Here is a 19,223-nt window from a genome sequence, read left to right as displayed (position 1 = left end):
AATGGGGTCTTGTTCTGCCACCCAGGCTGGAGTGTAGTGGTATGATCATAGCTCACTATAACGTCCGACTACTGGGCTCAAGCAATCCTCCCACCTCAGCCTCCCAAGAAGTAGCTAGGGCTATAGATGTGCACACCACTGCATGTGTCTAATTTTTTTTTTATTTTTTGAGAGACAGGTTTCTCACTGTGTTGCCTTGGCTGGTCTCGAACTTCTGGCCCCAAGCGATCCTCCTGCCTCAGCTTCCAGAGTAGCTAGAATTACAGGCTTGAGCCACACTTGATTTCACTACTACTGTTTTACCCTAGCCATAGAGAAGCTGAGTTCTGTGTTAGGATTCTAGAATAATGGCCAATAAAGGAAAATTTAAATTCCTAGTATTTGCGTTTTCTATGCATTTGTGATACTGCACCGCACGAGCTGGGAAAATATTAGGCCTGTATTTAAGACCAGAGCTTTTTGTATGCTTACAGAAAGAAAATGGTAGCTTTTATGAGCTACCAGGGGATATTAGATCATAAGGCAAAATTGCATTTTTTAATCAAAATTATTAGAATATCTATTTAACCAACTCAACTATGGAAGTTAAATGCCAACCTGTCAATAATAATATAACTTCTAGGAATCTCAACCTATTAAATATTCCATCATTTACAAACCATGCGTCTTATTCTGATCTTAAAATTATGGACCCAGATGTTATTTTACTTGCAGCCTAATGTCTCCTCAGTGTCACCTTCCACAGTGCCTTATCCAGCAACTAAAATTAATTTGGAAAGGAATCCCCATCTTGACTTGCATGTCAAGAAACATTAAAGTGGATTCCATTTATAACCACTATAGAGTCATCCCTTGGTATCCACGGGAGATTGGTTCCAGGACTCCCATCGGATACCAAAATCTGAGGATGTTCCAGTTCCTAGTATAAAATGGCATGGTATTTGCATGTAACCTACTCACATCCTCCCATATACTTTGTGGGGCCAGCACACCTCAGCTGTGTGACTCCACTGCCTGCCTCCACGTACTTTCAATCATCCCTACGTTACTTATGATACCCAATACAATGTCTACACGTTACTTCATTTGTGTGGATTCAACATAGTACTTGGGGCAAGGCAAATTCAAGTTTTATTTTTTGGGATGTGGAGGGAATTTTTTTAATACATATTTTCCATCTGCAGCTGGTTGAATCCACAGATGTGGAACCCATGGATGCAAAGGACCACCTGCACCTGTCTCCTCCCCAGTTTTCATCCAGTTCATCCCCTAAAGCTCCACTCACTGCAGCCCTCCCCCTACGTCTGTGCTAAGAGGCTTTTCTTATGCCTTTCCCCACCTGCCAGTTGTGTCAGGTCTGTCTAGGGTCCTGGGCGGGGCAGCTCTTCTCACACAAAGGTGACTTTCCTCCCACAGTTCCCATGGAGAATTTCTGATGGAGAAAATGCCCTAGCTCATCACACTTTTTTTTTTTTCCTTTTTCTTTTGAGACTGAGTCTCACTCTGTCACCCAGGCTGGAGTTCAGTGGCATGATCTTGGCTCCCTGCAACCTCTGCCTTCTGGGTTCAAGCAATTCTCCTCCCTCAGCCTCCCAAATAGCTAGCATGACAGGCACCCACCACCACACCTAGCTAATTTTTGTATTTTTAGTAGAGACGGGGTTTCCCCATGTTGGCCAGGCTGGTCTCGAACTCCTGACCTCAGGTGATCCACCCACCTCGGTCTCCCAAAGTGCTGGGATTACAGGCCTGAGCCACTGGCCAGCTCATCACGTTTTTATCTTGCCTAATTCTGCTCTCTCTGCTGCATTATTAATTTTGTCATAGAATCCTCTGATGTTTCATACAGGTCTCATAACTGTTCCTTCTCATGACTGAACAACAAAAACATATTACATTTTGTTCACTTACCTCATTTTGGCTCTTGATTCTATCCAATTTTTTAAATTTGCATAAATCACTTTTAAAATTACTCCGCAAGGTATTTTGACTTAAAATGTTCTTGTTTTTTCTTTTTCAATGCATCTCTGGCTTGGTCTCAGAAACAGTCCAGTGATGGACAGGCTACCAGAAATGTGTGAAGGTAGCATCCGTGACCTGTAAACATTAGTTTCTGCCATTTTAATGTATTTGTCATGGAATTATCATTTTTAATGTATTTTTATTTAGTAATGAGGCAAACTTCTAAGTGTAGAGTTTTGAATACCATTTGTATTTCCCCTTGTGTGAATTTTCTGACTATTTGGATAATGGAGGAATATGGATAATGATCGAAAATTGATAAAGGCCGGCATGGTGGCTCATGTCTGTAATCCCAGTGCTTTTGGAGGCCAACGCGGGAGGCATCACTTGAAGTCAGGACTTTAAGAGCAGCCTGGGCAACATAGTGAGACCCTAACTCTACAAAAATTTAAAAAGCAGCTGGGCGTGGTGGCGCACACCTGCAGTTCCAGCTACTCTGGGCTGACGCAGGAAGATTGCTGGAGCCCAGGAGTTTGAGGCTGAGGTGAGCCGTGATGGCACCACTACACTTCTGCCTAAGTGAAAGAACAATACCCCATCTCAAAAATAGAACAAAAAAGGCTGGGTGCAGTGGCTCACACCTGTAATCCCAGCACTTTGGGAGGCTGAGGCACACAGATTGCTTAATCCCAGGAGTTCAAGACTAGCCTGTGCAACATGCAAAACCCTATCTCTACAAAAAAGTAAAGAAAGAAAAAAATAAAGAAAATTAGCCAGGTGTTGTGGTGCACACCTGTAATGCCAGCTACTAGGGAGGCTGAGGTGGGAGGATCACCTGAGCCCAGAAGGTCAAGGCCTCAGTGAGCCTTGATCACACCACTGCATTCCAGAGTGGGTGACAGTGAGACCTTATCTAAAACATAAAAAAATTTTAAAAATTGTGTTTAATTAAAAAAATCAAATCTACTTCCTCTCCAACTTTGTTCTCATTTGCATCCCATTTTTTCTGTGGCCCTCCCTACGCCAGATTCTACTGTGACATTGACCTTCAGCAGAAAACCCTCTTGCTGATGCTATTTTTTCAGACTGAGGGATGAAGGCTTTGGAGGCCAAGCAGGGGGCTATGGATTTGCCTTTGGGCTCCAATTTTTTTTTAATCTATCCAAGTACTACTCAGCTTTTTTACATAACAAGAATATTATTTAATAATATTAATAATAGGTAGTACTTTACATAGCATTTACATTAAGCCAAGCTCAGTATGTAAGTCATTCAATCCTAATGACACCCCAAAGGAAAGTTTATTATAATACCCATTTAACAGATGAGAAAACTGAGACTGAGAGAGGTTTAGTAACTTGTGCAGGGTCTTTTTGGGATTTAAATCCAGTTGCTCTTTAGGGTCTATACACTTAATCCTTGCTCTATGGAGAGAACAGAAAATTTTTAAATCAGATTGCATTGAGTTTGTAGCAATATACCAGACTTTCTGGATGTTTTCTTGCAAAAAGATTATTCTTGCAATGGTGCACTGTTTTCCAGAAGATTCTCCAAATTCAGAACAGGACTTGGAAAAGCTAGGGGGAAAGTCGCCCCCTCCTCCTCCCCCACCTCCTCGTCGAAGCTACCTGCCAGGATCGGGACTCACCACCACGAGGTCAGGCGATGTGGTCTACACCGGCAGAAAGGAGAACATCACCGCTAAGGTCTGATAGGCTAAGCCCTGGTAAACTGGCCTCTGGGTTCAGATGATACCCTTAGACAAGGTTCTGTCTGTTAGAACATAAAAAGTAGTGAGGCAGAGAATTAGTGACTCGACCACACAAGATCCCCAGGAAGCACCACAGGTGGGACAGTGGCAGCCAGTATGATTGGACTAGACCCAGACCATGAGTTTCATCCTTATTTGACTTTTAGCTGCAACAATATGAAACGCAACTCACAAGCTATTTCGTATGTGGGCATCATAAAATTGAAAATGAGGGTAGGAGGGGGAAACAAAGATTATCTTCCAAAGGTAACTGAGGTGAGCTGACACTGTTGTGGGAGTCTATACAGAAAGATGTTCAATGAGCTTTAGATTCCACTTAACTAGCGAAGTGTTAGCTTTTATGTTAAATGTAAAACACAATTTCCAAAGAGATGGAGTATGGGGGGGTCCTTTCATGAGGACTGTATTAGTCTGTTCTCAGGGTGCTGAAAAACCCATGTCTGAGGCTGGGTAATTTACAAAGGAAAGAGGTTTAATAGACTCACAGTTCCATGTGGCTGGGGAGGCCTCACGATTATGGCAGAAGATGAAGGAAGAGCAAAGGGACTTCTTACATGGCGGCAGGCAAGAAAGAGATTGTGCAGGGGAACTCCCATTTATAAAACCATCAGATCTCGTGAGACTCACTCACCACCACGAGAATAGCACGGGAAAGACCTGCCCCCATGATTCAATTACCTCCCACCTGATCCCTCCAGTGGCACATGGGAATTATGGGAGCTATGATTCAAGATGAGATTTGGGTGGGGTCACAGCCAAACCATATCAAAGACACTGAATGTTGAGGAGTTCCAATTATATTATCATTATTTAATCCATTCATCAAAATGACAACTTATGCAAACACAAACCCAAACTAAATGCAAAGGGATAAAATAACCTTTCAGCTATTTTCTCAGCTAAGATCTAGGAAGCCAGTGTTATAGGCAGTGAGGGACCATCTGTCCCTTTTTCGCTAGCACTTAGGAGATGTTAAGCCACTATCCATGGTTTCAATCTCCCACAGGCAAGCAGTGAAGATGCTGGACCGAGTCCACAGACCAGAGCCACAAAATGTCCAGCAGAGGAGCCTGCTTCAGCCTGGACCCCATCCCCACCCCCTGTCACTACCTCCTCCTCAAAGGATGAGGAGGAAGAAGAAGAAGAAGGAGAAAAAATAATGGCAGAACTCCAGGTATGTGGGTGCGGTGAATGACATTGGCTCCTTGCCTCCTGCCTGGGTCTCTCCAGCCATGGTACTTACAGATTCGTTAGCGAGAGGGCCAGGAAAGCGCATGGACTGTGACCATAGAAGCTGTGTCTTCTGGCCTTGGCCTTTGCTTTCCCAAGACGGTGCTGAACAAGGCTCTCAGGGTGCCTATGTGATGTGCAAGGAATGACCGTTTCACAAAACAACTCACGCTTTCCTAACTCTGGCTGGTAGGATTGACTCTCCTTTCTTTCCATCTTAAGAGACTCTGCTTCATTTCAAAAGCAAGTAAGATAAGGATTAGAAATACCAGCCATTGTCCTGTCTTGATAAGGACAGACTGAAGCACACGTTAGGTGGGTTCCCGTTCCTTGGCTTTACCACTTAGAACCACTGACCTTGGATTGTGGACTCAAGGCCAATGACTGGCTTCCTGTGGTCCATACCAAGTCCCTGTTCAATATCAATGTCATCTTTTCAGATATTATGAAAAGCTGAATTATTTTGTTTTCCATTTTCCTTGGTCTATTTGAGAAATGATGCTGTATTAGTTTTAGATATTTATTTTTTAACTATGACATAGTCCACTCATAGGATGAAGGATGGGGTGCCAAGGCTGTGCCCAAAACTGATCCCACATTCCCATCATGGACGTGATTCTACCTCAGGTCTATATCCTGAGAACTTGTCTCATCAGAGACATGTACACAATTCCTAGAACAAACTTTGTGTAGAATATTTCATTTGCCTCATGCTTCTTATAGGATTTTTCTGTCAATCAGATAGTTGGAACACCAGCACCTTGAGGCTCAAAACCATGTTAGCTTCTTACCAGTGTACCAGTGGCTTTGTGCCAACCCATAAATTTTCATTTTTTCTTTGGAGTAGGAAGAACTTTCAATCCACATTATTTTCACTGCACTTGTTCTACTCTGGTTTCCATGGTAATAACTGCCAAAATTGAGCTGCCTGGATTTTGCAGGGAAAACAGAACTGCTGGTTGAATTGTCACATTCGTGAGCCCTTTCACGCTTCACTAAAACTCACAGACTAGCCTGGGACATCCCCACAACCAATCAGGCTATTTGCAGGTTTTTAGAAGGCGTGGATAATTGTTTTCATAGGAACCACAGATTTATAAAGCTGGTATCTTTCAGGCTTGTGGATAATTTTTTACACCTCTGTAAGAGAAATACTAAATTTGTTGCAGCCACTTATAGCCCGCCACTGAGGGACACTTTTCTCCATTGAAGTCTAAATATTTGTTGCCCTTTTTGACTACTTTACAGACATTGGCATATCTGGCTTCATGCCATATTCTTGGTGGTTAGATAATAAGAGTGGTGGCCAGGCGTGGTGGCTCACACCTGTAGTCCCAGCACTTTGGGAGGCCGAGGTGGGCAGATCACCTGAGGTCAGGAGTTCAAAACCAACCTGGCCAACATGACGAAACCCCATCTCTACTAAAACATACAAAAATTAGCTGGGCATGGTGGCAGGTGCCTGTAATCCCAGCTACTCAGGAGACTGAGACAGGAGAATCACTTGAATCCGGGAGGTGGAGGTTGCAGTGAGCCAAGATCATACCACTGCACTCCAGCCTGGGTGACAAGAGTGAAACTCTGTCTCAAAAAAAAAAAAAAAAAAAAAGTGGTGAATGAAGTACTCTAACCGTAACTCAACCAAACCCTGTTAGCCCTCTGGCTGGGATAGAAACCCAGCCTGCTAAATCAGCAACTCGGTCAATGGCCTGTGGCCATAATGCTTCTCTTATTTCTGCACCTTCTCAAGGCAGGACAAGGAGCAGCTGTGGCCCCTTCTAAGGACAATTGTGCAACCACTTTCTGTGCTCCACATCTCCAGGCATCAGAAGAAAAACAGGCTCTGAAATCGAGGGCCTAATAGCTCAAAGGAGATGGCAGTTGGCATTTGTAAGCAGCACTCTAAGTAAGCGGATAAACCAAACACATCCAGGGCATGCTAGGACTGGTGTGACTAAGGAACAGCAAGGAGGCCAGGTGCAGCAGAGACAGGCGAGCAAACAGTCTGGAAAAAAAGGCCAGAGAAAGTCCCTCATCAGCCACCTTCAGATTTTAGGACCAGTGATGGAATGTTTACTGAAGGAGGACGTGTATTATTCTTTCTGCCGGCAGAGAGATCTCCAAATGACAACATTTGACATAAAGAAAACACTAGGCAATTATTCAGGCTGATTCATTTAAATACGTGGTCTTTCGCCAGGCACAGTGGCTCACACTTGCAATCCCAGCATTTTGGGAGGCTGAGATGGGCAGATCGCTTGAGGTCAGCAGTTTGAGACCAGCCTGGCCAACATGGTGAAACCCCGTCTCTACTAAAAAAACTACAAAAAATCAGCCAGGCATGGTGGCGGGTGCCTGTCATCCCAGCTACCTGGGAGGCTGAGGCAGGAGAATTGCTTGAACCCAGGAAGCAGAGGTTGCAGTGAGCTGAGATCTCACCACTGCACTCCAGCCTGGGCGACGGGGCGAGACTCTGCCTCAAATAAATAAACAAACAAATAAATAAAAATAGTTTTTAATCCTAGCTGCACATTAGAATTATTTTGGGAGTTTAAAAAAAAATTCCTACAGCTCAGAGATTCTGATTTGTGTGTTCTCTGAGTGGAGTCTCAAGAGTATTTGAGAACAACAGTATTTTTTTTTTAACCTGGGTGGTATATAGCCTGGTTGAGAACCACTGATGTCCATAAGTTTGGGTCCCTGAGTTACCAGTCTCTCCTCTCATGATCAGGACATTGCCCACATGTCGGCTTCGTTTTTAGCCCTGTAGACACCATCTATGTCTGTACTTTCTCCCTTTGTCTGAGAACTGGCCTCCCTGACTTAAATTCACAAGAGCCAACTGTTGGCTCTTACAGTTTTCAGACACAAATCTCCAGGGTGCAGGCAGCTCCTAGGCCACTCAGAATGACATCATTGCTTAAAAGCATCACTTTATTCTCAATGAGCCTCAGAACGCCCTGGAGCGCGGTAGTACGTATTTCAGAGAAGGATTGCTTAGAGTACTTTTATTCTAAGACTTCAAGGTTTAAAATGTCTTCTGAGCTTTTGCTGTATAATTTCAATAAAGCTCATAAAAAAACAAGGAGGAAGAAAAAAGAAAGATAGTTTTTTGTTTTAATTTATTTACATATTGAGCATTTTTTAAAGGTGAAAGCAAGAAGCCCTCTTAAGTACCAATTTAGGTTCACCCCAGATAGGCAGAAAAGGGAGTAGTGTCTATTTTATCTTGGCATTCCCCAAGAAAGGAAGGCAGCCTTTGCCCCAGGCTCAGCCTCCAAGCCAGCTTTGTCAACATGAGAGAACGTGGGGAGCAGGATTTCAGGGTGCTGCCTCCCTGGCCTAAACCTGCCTGCAGGAGCCGGGCTGGGGTCCCCAAGCGTCCGGTTGTTCCTGCCTGTTTCCGTCCATTCTCCTCAGTACCCTTGGATCCCTGTTAACCTCAGTATTTTAATTCCTTAGGCATTCCAGAAGTGTTCCTTTATGGACGTAAATTCAAACAGTCATGCCGAGCCATCCCGGGCTGACAGTCACGTTAAAGACACTAGGTCGGGCGCCACGGTGCCACCCAAGGAGAAGAAGGTAACGTGGCAACTGCACATTTGCCACACGGTTGGGAGTCCTTCCTTCCTTGCTCTGACACTAACACGGCTCTTGTACTCGACCTTTGTCCCCTCTGTCTTTTTTCTCTCTCTTTTTTTTTTTTTTTTAAACTAATGGAGACACAGGTGTAGGTTAAAATCAGAGATATCTTGCTCAGGTTTTCAGAGCAAACACTGTGTTCCAGCCCACAGCACACAATAGTCTATGCAGAATTTAGACACTATCTTCCCAAACTAAAGAGTATACACCTGTCAGTACTTTCTAGAACAACTCTAGAAAGAAATATATAGAGACAGCAACCAAGTATTTAGTAGTTTTTCTAATTTGTAACATCCTTTGGGCAAAAAAGAAAAACAACTATCTATGTTTAAAAAAAAATTAAGTAAAAACCAGCCGGGTGCAGTGGCTCACACCTGTAATCCCAGCACTTTGGGAGGCAGAGGCGGGTGGATCACCTGAGGTCAGGAGTTCGAGACCAACCTGGCCAACATGGTGAAACCCCATCTCTACTTAAAATACAAAAAATTAGCTGAGTGTAGAGGTGGTCACCTCTACACTCAGCTACTCGGGAGGCTGAGGCAGGAGAATCGCTTGAACCCTGGAGGCGGAGGTTGTAGTGAGCTGAGATCACACCACTGCACTCTAGCCTTGGCAACAAGAGCAAAACTCTATCTCAAAAAAAAAAAGTAAAAACCTTTGATTTGGGGAAGAAAATGCATGGTAGAAAGTATCTACCACCACACACAGGTGTAACTTCATGGAAACATACAAATGTGTATTTGCACAAACGTCCAAGGATGCCAAACAGAATTTTTGCTAAGTATTATCCATTTATAAAGTATACCTTCCAAGATAGTAAGTTCAGTATAGTTTTAGTGTTAAAATATATGTGTGACGCCAAAAAAAAGAATCCAGGCTCTGAAACAAAGTCTGCTGTCATTGTATAAGTACTCTAGGGAAACGACCATGGCCTGAATGTTTGAAATGCAACTTTAAGTTGCACCTAGAGCATCTATGATTTTTAGATATAGAGACATCTTACTTGAATTAAGCCTGCATCTAAACTTCAGGATAAAAAGCTTGCAATGACCAATTCAAGGCCTAACATTTTTCTCCAGGGACTTATCTTTCAGAATTCAAAGATTCTAGCTTTCCTTAAACAAAGTCAAACTAATCAGATGCAAGATAGCCCGACAGCTACTACAGATAGGTACCTCGGTCCATGTATGACAGCTCAAGGAGGTAGATGTTGTATCACAAAACTGAAAGGCTATTCTAACACAACAGTTCAAGAGACACAGTTTGGGGCTCCCGGCTCCCAGCCCACCTTGCCAAGGAGGCCAACCCACTTCTCCTTGCCTCATAGCCACGATGGCGCCCTTGTGTAAACTCTCTGCCACATAAACTGACATGTGACACTGTTAATAGGGGGAAAAGAATCTCACTATATACCAAGGGGGGTTACTGTTGATAAATGTTTCTCATGAAGAAAACCTAGCCTGGCCTGGTGGCTCACACCTGTAATCCCAGCACTTTGGGAGACCAAGACAGGAGAATCACTTGAGGCCAGGAATTATCCAGGGTGCTTACTCTGGATAATTAATCTTAGTAGATTAACCTACTTCAGAATGACCATGAGTATCAGACTTCTCTTATCCCCAACTTTGGGTCCTTATTAACCTCTTCCAGGGCTGAGTGTTTATCCTTCCATAAATCAGATGTTTTCTTAAGCATTTTTTTATCCTGTCATCACTGAAACTCCAGCCTAGTTCTTCACTTGTATGCAATTTTCCTGTAACCCTGTCTCTCATTTTGGTTTATTGTCCATATGCCTATTGAATGCTTTTCCAATTGTCTTCATAATCCAAATCTCAGGGCCTATAAATACATATTAAAGAGGCATAATAACCTTTCACGCAGAGTCTTGACTAAGACTAAGAAATCATCGTGAGTTTACGTGACAATTACGACCAAGCTCATGCACTTGCTTTGATGCATTAATTCATTTTTTTGTGGCCCAGTGATAAAAAATATAGGTCGTGTGAAAACCAAACTTCACATTTCTATCCTAGTGACTTTCCATTGGAGCATTTGTGCTACTACTCAATTTTAAAATACATATATTATGGGGGGGGGTGTGGTTGAAATTTATTTATTTATTTTTGAGACCGAGTCTCGCTCTGTCACCCAGGCTGGAGCGCAATGGTGCAATCTCAGCTCACTGCAACCTCCGCCTCCCGAGTTCAAGCGATTCTCCTGCCTCAGCCTCCTGAGTAGCTGGAATTACAGGGGCGTGCCACCATGCCTGGCTAATTTTTGTATTTTTAGTAGAGACAGGGTTTCACCATGTTGATCAGGCTGATCTCAAACTCCTGACCACATGATCCACCCACCTCCACCTCCCAAAGTGCTGAGATTGCAGGCGTGAGCCACCACACCTGGCCTGAAATGTTTAATGATGGGAATGGCACGGGCCATGACCAACCAGAACAGACGCCAGCCCTAACCCCCAGTAAATAGACCCCGAGAACATCTGCCACGTATGTGTCTTTAGATCACATTCCAACTCCATCTGCGATTCAGGGTCAAGTTCTCATTCAGGTCCTGGCATGATACGCTGACTCCATATCTGGAGTTGTAACCTTAGGCTGAAACCTTATTTTTTTTTTTATTTACACGTATATATTTTTTGAGATGGAGACTTGCTCTGTCGCCCTGAAGGCTGGAGGGCAGTGGCATGATCTCAGCTCATTGCAACTTCTGCCTCCCAGGTTCAAGCGATTCTCCTGCCTCAGCCTCCCGAGTAGCTGATATTACAGGTGCCCGCCACCATGCCCAGCTAATTTTTGTATTTTCAGTAGCGATGCAGTTTCACCATGATGACCAGGTTGGTCTCGAATTTCTGACCTCAAGCGATCCACCCACATTGGCCTCCCAAAGTGCTGGGATTACAGGCGTGAGCCACTGCACACAGCCTATTTTTACTTTTTATTTTTGTGTGTATGTGATGGAGTCTTTGCTGTGTTGCCCAGGCTGTTCTCAAACTCCTGGACTCAAGCAATCCTCCCGCCTCAGCCTCCCGAGTAGCTGGCATTACAGGAAGCTCAATTATTTTTCTTCTTTAAAACCTTTTACTTGACATATTCATTGTTTCATATTTTAAATTTAAAAGCCCACAAAAGAAGCCCTGTGGTTCCACTACAGCAGCCGAATCACTGCACTCATTTGGGGGCTTCCTGGGGAGCCAGCAGAAGTAAAACAGGAGGTATTTGGTGGCTCGTGTACCCTGTACTTCGCGTAATATTTCCGTGTGATTAATTCTGACTGCGTTGTTTGTGTGTCATTCCTTGGGTGTGTATGAACAGTCTTTCCATTCTTAACCAAGGTCATAGGGTTGCTCTGGGTTGACTTTGGCTGGGCCCGTGTGTTCGTGCTTTGTGTTGTCATTGCTTTAACCGTAGCCTTCATGGGAATTGTGCTCCATCCTGCTGTAATCAACCACCTCAGCAAGAAGAAAGGGCAGCAGTGCCTTGGAACCGACAAGGCATCACTAGTGTTAGTGTTATGTCAGAGCCTGAGGCTACTGATACACCCTGGGAAAGGCCAGGCCTCCAGGTGAAGCACTTTGAATACCTGGGTCCTCACCACTGGATCCTTCAATCCTGAATCTTGGTGGGACCCTAAGACATGTATCTTCACTCTACACTGGGAAATACAGAGAATGAAAGCTGAGTCGTGATGTCACCGTCACCAATTTAACCTCAAATATCTGCTTTGTGAATGTTTAGGTTATATTGTGACAGCATGATGGCTATGAATTGAGGTTATATTGTACCAGCATGATCACTCTGCATTTGGATTTGATCATCTTGGCTATGAGGCGTGTGAAAGTGATTCTGACACTTTGACACCTACAGTATAAACCGCATTTCCATTTGTCATTTGATCAGGAGAAAATAATGTTTTTTCATCCCAAAATGCCAAACCCAACCAAGGCAGATGTCTTTATAGGACAATCTCCATAATAGAAGCAGAGAGAGGACTGAAATAACAAGCTGTAAGGGAAACTAAAATTCCCCTGGGCTGGCTCCTAAGTTTATAGGCAAGAAAACTGAGGCCAAAGAAGTAAAGTGATTTATCTAAAGTAACACAGTTTAGTGGCAGATCTGGATTAGAATCAAAACTTTCTGTCAGCCCACACATTGTGCTTTTCAAAATTCTTCAGGTTTTCGATTCTGCTGGGTTCACAATCTGATGTTGAAAAGAGGACATGTTAGTAATGATTCTGTCCCTTTATTCTCTTCACTACTCCCCCACAAAATTTTAAATTCTTGAAATCTTTTGCTAATTGAGATTTTCATCTTGTGCAAACACAGGGCATTTTTGGCAGTTGGAGAACAAAGCAATCCAAGGTAAACAGCTCTAGGCTTTGGATTGGTGTGTAACAATTATGCGTGGCCCGCATGTCTTAGAAATGTAATTAAAGGAACGGTTTAGTTATAGTCCACTTTTGGGGGCAATGTGGTTTTGTGGAGTAACATGTCCTACACTGTTCTACCAGAATTTGGAATTTTTCCATGAAGATGTACGGAAATCTGATGTTGAATATGAAAATGGCCCCCAAATGGAATTCCGAAAGGTGAGTTCACTAGATCTGTTTTCCAACCGATACCATGCACATTAATTGCCTGGCTCTGTGGATCCATTGCTGATTAACGTGTGTGGTTTCCCTCCTCCGTTCTCCCTCTCAGGTTACCACAGGGGCTCTAAGACCTAGTGACCCTCCTAAGTGGGAAAGAGGAATGGAGAATAGTATTTCTGATGCATCAAGAACATCAGAATATAAAACTGAGATTGTAATGAAGGAAAATTCCATATCCAATATGAGTTTACTCAAAGACAGTAGAAACTATTCCCAAAAAACTGTGCCTAAGGTCAATTTCAGCTTCTCTGGCGTTAGTTCATTAGAAGATGAAATAAGCAAAGGGTCTAAAGTCTCAGGCCCCCAATACTCTATAGCTGACACCGAGAACCAGAAGCTGAATTATGGAAAGACAAAGGAGATGGAAAAGCAAAATACGGATAAGTGTCACATTTCCTCTCCTAGTAGAGTAACAGAATCAGGTGTGCATGATTTGAAAACAGAAGATCAAGAGGTTATCATGACAGATTTTGGCCAAGTTGTTCTAAGACCCAAGGGGGCAAGGCATGCTAACGTGAACCCTAATGAAGACGGAGAATCCAGTCCAAGTTCTCCCACTGAAGAAAATGCAACCACTGACAACATTGCCTTCATGATTACCAAAACCACTGTCCAGGTTCTTTCTAGTGGGGAGGTGCATGATATTGTTAGCCAAAAGGGAGAAGACATACAGACGGTTAATATCGATGCCAGAAAAGAGATGGCCCCCCGACAAGAAGGGACTGACAGTGAGGAGCCAGTTGTGTGCCTGGACAAGAAACCAGTGATCATCATTTTCGATGAGCCCATGGACATCCGGTCTGCATATAAGAGACTTTCAACTATCTTTGAGGAGTGTGATGAGGAATTAGAGAGAATGATGATGGAAGAAAAGATAGAGGAGGAGGAAGAGGAGGAAAATGGAGATTCTGTAGTCCAGAATAATACCACTTCCCAGATGTCTCATAAGAAGGTGGCCCCGGGCAATCTTAGAACAGGACAACAGGTGGAAACCAAGTCACAGCCACACTCTCTGGCAACAGAGACCAGAATCCCAGGGGGACAGGAAATGAACAGAATGGAGCTGGACAAGTTCAGCCACGTAGATTCTCCACATTCGGAATGCAAGGGTGACGACCTGACCGATGACCAGTTTGAAAGCCCCAAGAAAAAGTTTAAATTCAAATTCCCTAAGAAGCAACTCGCCGCTCTCACTCAAGCCATTCGCACGGGAACTAAAACAGGGAAGAAGACTTTGCAAGTGGTAGTCTACGAAGAAGAGGAGGAGGACGGCACCCTGAAACAACACAAAGAAGCCAAGCGCTTTGAAATCACTAGGTCTCAACCTGAAGACACCCCTGAAAACATGCTGAGGAGGGAAGAGCAGTCCAGCATCGAGAGCACGTCTCCGATTTCGAGAACTGATGAAATTAGAAAAAACACCTACAGAACGTTGGATAGCCTGGAGCAGACCATCAAACAGCTTGAAAATACAATCAGTGAAATGAGTCCCAAAGCCCTAGTTGATACCTCAGGTTCTTCCAACAGAGATTCTGTTGCAAGTTCATCCCACATAGCCCAGGAGGCCTCTCCCCGACCCTTGCTAGTTCCGGATGAAGGCCCCACTGCCCTAGAGCCCCCTACGTCGATACCTTCAACTTCACGTAAGGTATCTTGGTCTGCTGGAAAATGAAAAGACCCGGCTGCTTTCCTAAATCTGCCATAATCACCATTAGCAAAAGGTGTCTTGTGACTTAATTGCTTTCTTTCAGGTGGCTTTTTTTTTTTTTTTTTTTTTTTGTCTGTTCGCCATGAAACCCTTCTTTCATACTTTCTCCCTCACCTTCAAAACAACAACAACTAGGTGTCTAACAGCTAATCAATTCTGTTTTTGCCTCTGTTGCTGACTGGTGTTGGGTAAACACGAGGCTGCCGGGTCAGCCATGTGCTGTTGAAATCATTGCTCTGATACTCACATTAAAATCCGTTTGATCAGTAGTGAGCAGTTGATTCTGTTTGATTCTTCTGATTAACCCCAGTTGGTGTCTCCTAGATCTGTCCTGCATGTAGGGCTGTGGCTTCTCACCTTGAGCTTCTCTGAACATAGCGGAGCAGCCTCACGGATGACCTACTCACGTGCTTCTCCTTCTCTTCCCCCTCTCACTGGTCCTTCCCACAGGGCTCCAGCGGGGCCCCACAGACGAGCAGGATGCCTGTCCCCATGAGTGCCAAGAACAGACCCGGAACCCTGGACAAACCTGGCAAGCAGTCCAAACTGCAGGATCCCCGCCAATATCGTCAGGTAGTTTTACCTTAAACCCAATTTTGGATGGACGCTATTTCAGTTAAGAAGCAAGTCACTGACTTAGTTTATACCAAATATTGTGCTTTCTTTGTAAGATAACGGTTTACATAGACATCCTGGATCTGGGGGCATGAAGAAAGTCTAAAAACCATTTGTTAAACTTTTTCACCACGCTTTTGCATGCTTACAATAAAACATCTTTTACTTTGTGACTCCAAGCTCCAAATTTTAACTGTTAACACACGGTGCCAGACCAGGTGGCTTTTCTTTGGTGAATGTAGTGTTTCATCTGAACACCTCGGGAAGCAGAGACAAACCAACCTGTGGTGGAACTGCCCTTAACGTCACCACTACTAACGTCTATGTTGACTGTATTGCGTTAGAAGCACATTAACGCTCCGTCAAAATGCCCGACCCCCACCCCAGTAATTATCCAGACGCATGGCCCACCTGGCACACGGGAAATGGTAGAGCTGGAATGATGGGACTCCTCTCACAAATGCGTTCTTCCTTTCCTCCTTTCCTGTCCATCCTTTGCTATGTACGTGGGGGGTTTCTACCAGGTCCAGTAAAGCACAACAAGACTTAGCTCAGGCCTTGAACTGTGTGTGGTTGGTTTTCTTTGATTGAATTATTCTCAGAAGGGCTGTGTTGCCAGGCCCTGTGGGTTGATCACGTGTCCACCTTTCTGACAAAATGTCTCCCACCATCTTTATTTGCAGGCTAATGGAAGTGCTAAGAAATCTGGTGGGGACTTTAAGCCTACTTCCCCCTCCTTACCTGCTTCTAAGATTCCAGCCCTTTCTCCCAGCTCTGGGAAAAGCAGTTCTCTGCCCTCTTCTAGTGGTGACAGCTCTAACCTCCCTAATCCACCTGCTACTAAACCATCGATTGCTTCTAACCCTCTCAGCCCCCAAACAGGACCACCTGCTCACTCTGCCTCCCTCATCCCTTCTGTCTCTAATGGCTCTTTGAAGTTTCAGAGCCTTACTCATACAGGTAAAGGTCACCATCTTTCATTCTCACCGCAGAGTCAAAATGGCCGAGCACCCCCTCCTTTGTCATTCTCCTCCTCCCCTCCTTCTCCCGCCTCCTCCGTCTCACTGAATCAAGGTGCCAAGGGCACCAGGACCATCCATACTCCCAGCCTCACCAGCTACAAGGCACAGAACGGAAGTTCAAGCAAAGCCACTCCATCCACAGCAAAAGAAACCTCTTAAAGGTCAAATCCTATCAGGCACAAGTCGGAGTTACGTTAAAAAAAAAATTAACAGTCTACAACAACTGTTTTCACAAGAGAATGTAACATATTGCTGTATCGTTTGAGGCTTAATGCTAAGTATGTGCTAAATACTGGATTAATAGATTTCAGTAAAGCTCGTTTTTTGTTTTTTGGTTTTTTTTTTTTTTTGGTTTGTTTTTACCTAGTTGCTATAGTGTCTACCGTCTATACTGAATACCTATAAAATGCAGTAAGCATGTGTCACAAAACGAGGTTCTGGTGGGAGAGAAAGGTGCGTGTGAGACGGGAGAATTGTCTTAAGCATATAAAACATGTATGATTCCAGAATTTTAGTATGTTTTGTATAAAACTATTTTTCATTACGGAGACTAGAAGTGAACAGAGAATTACACAAGTGTGACTATACAAATTGTAAAAGATACTATAATATTTCCTTTTATTTTAGTGTTATTTAGCTTTATTACAGATTTCTATTTTTGTCAAAACTTCATGATTCCTTTCAAGATCTTTTTTGCCAAAACATTTTGATACTATAGCATTGTACATTTGAAAGTAGTGTGCTAGACTATAAAACCAATGAACTTCTACCTGAGCCCTACAGACAGGCATATGTAGAAGGCAATTTATCAAACCTATTGCACTGCCATGAAAAGTATGTATCATAATTTGCTAGCCCAAGCAAGCTAGTTTTCTTTGCTTGCTTCTTTTCTTTCTTTTTTCCTTCCTTTTTTTTTTCTTTTTCCTTTTTTAACATGTTGAGGTTCTCTAGTTGTTTTCTTTGGAGTATCTAACCCCTTCTTTTGTTTTCTGAGACCTGGTAACCCACGCTCTTGCATTGTGGATTTTAAAATGTACACTCTGTACGGTTCTGTAAACCGAAAAACTTTTGTAAATATATAAATATACATAGACATTAAAATACTGTATGTGACAGCACATAGAGTAGTTTTCCCACACCAAAGTTAATTTTTATGCATGCTTTAAAAGTATATATCGGGATGGGCAGAAATGGAAGTATCCATACATTTTTAAAAAGCAACAAGTTTGCACAGCTAGAGTGTTTGTAAATAAATGTATTTGTATAACACAGTCATGTAATATACAGAACTATAAGCAGAGACTTTGCAAAACTAAATAAAGGGCTGCATGCTTATTATTTTTTGTACCTTGTCACTATAACTACTTCCTAGTCAAAGAACGAAATGTAACTGTTACCAAGTTTAATGTTTTTCTGCTTTGAGGCTTTGAGGGATATAAGCACATCCACTCAAGAGGACACTACTTTTCTGAAAGCTCTGGGGTGACTAATGATGAGTTCCTAATAAATTAATTGCAAGTGTGGTGCCTTGGATGTGACCTGTTGGCTCTCTCTCTTCTCTGTGGCTTATCAAGGTGTGGATGACAGAAAGCAAACCTGGACACAGAGTTTCCACCCTCCGTTCCTGGAGGGGCTCTTATTATTTTCTCTCTTTTGCAAAAACTTCCAGCAGGAGTAAAGTGGAAATAAAACGACTTTATCACTTGCCTTTTTTTCTTTTGAGTCCTCAACTTAAAAAAATATTGTTGGCCTAGAGGGAAATACGCTAACATTACACCATGTGTTTTCATTTTTTTAAATGGGAAGAAGCCAGGCACAGTGGCTCATGCTTGTAATCTCAGCATTTTGGGAGGCTGAGGCAGGAGGATCACTTGAGGCCAGGAGTTCCAGACCAGCCTGTGCAACATAGTGAGACCCCATCTCTACCAAAAAAAAAAAAAAAAAGAAAAGAAAATTAAAGTTAGGTGGGCATGGTGGTGTTTGCCTGTAGTTGCAGCTACTCAGGAGGCTGAGGCAGGAGGATGGCTTGAGCCTGGGAGGTGGAGGCTGCAGTGAGCTATGATCACACCACTGCACTCCAGTCTGGGTGACAGAGCAAGATACTGTCTCAAAAAAAAAAAAAAAAAAAAAAGGGAAGAAAGTTAGTGAAAACAATACCAGGATTATGAATTAACCACAGGAAGAATCTCAGGAAACTACTTAGATTTTTCACCTCCAGAATGTTTCATTCGGTGATTTGACGTAAAAAGCAAATATTCTTGGAACTCGGTTGTTCAGTGTTACTGAGTTTCAGGCTTACTTATTTCAGGATGCCTTTGCTAGAAATATTCATATCTCTGCTCATTATGTTAATGGCAGTCCCGTGTTTCAGGTGGCACTTAGGAAAGTATTTAGGATCCAACATTTCAATCATGTCCCATAATCACCTTAATGACATTATAGTCGTTTATATATAAATATATCTCATAGCTAATTCATGCCAATTTATTTGCTTGTGTTTATGGACAAGCTGAAAATTATAAGCAGCAGAACAGCAGATGGTGGGCTCACTTTTGCAGTTTAACTTCAGACTTCCCGGAGCTCTGGCAAGGTCACAGAGGTGATGGCAAT

At 43.2% G+C, this 19,223-nt stretch overlaps 1 protein-coding gene across 7 annotated transcripts in view; it reads left to right on the top strand.

Annotated features, from left to right (window-relative positions):
• The window catches only part of KIAA1217 (KIAA1217 ortholog), an 890,216-nt gene extending 871,901 nt beyond the window's left edge, over positions 1 to 18,315 (top strand). Inside the window, exons 15-21 of one of the 7 annotated variants that reach the window (XM_025397470.1) lie at positions 3,505 to 3,668; positions 4,740 to 4,907; positions 8,426 to 8,545; positions 13,128 to 13,205; positions 13,318 to 14,916; positions 15,427 to 15,549; positions 16,275 to 18,313. In XM_025397470.1, the coding sequence (XP_025253255.1) occupies positions 3,505 to 3,668; positions 4,740 to 4,907; positions 8,426 to 8,545; positions 13,128 to 13,205; positions 13,318 to 14,916; positions 15,427 to 15,549; positions 16,275 to 16,772 (2,750 nt within the window). In that variant the 3' untranslated portion in view covers positions 16,773 to 18,313. Of the gene's footprint in view, positions 1 to 3,504; positions 3,669 to 4,739; positions 4,908 to 8,425; positions 8,546 to 13,127; positions 13,206 to 13,317; positions 14,917 to 15,426; positions 16,155 to 16,274 lie in introns of those variants that run through there. The other 6 variants (XM_025397471.1, XM_025397472.1, XM_025397475.1 and 3 more) reach the window with 6 other exon arrangements.
• Positions 18,316 to 19,223: the final 908 nt, after the last annotated feature.

This window comes from Theropithecus gelada, chromosome 9 (genome assembly GCF_003255815.1).
Source record: "Theropithecus gelada isolate Dixy chromosome 9, Tgel_1.0, whole genome shotgun sequence".
In the NCBI taxonomy this organism is placed as follows: domain Eukaryota; kingdom Metazoa; phylum Chordata; class Mammalia; order Primates; family Cercopithecidae; genus Theropithecus; species Theropithecus gelada.
The sequence above is the reverse complement of the archived record's forward strand: the minus strand, read 5'-3'. Positions and strand labels throughout refer to the sequence as shown.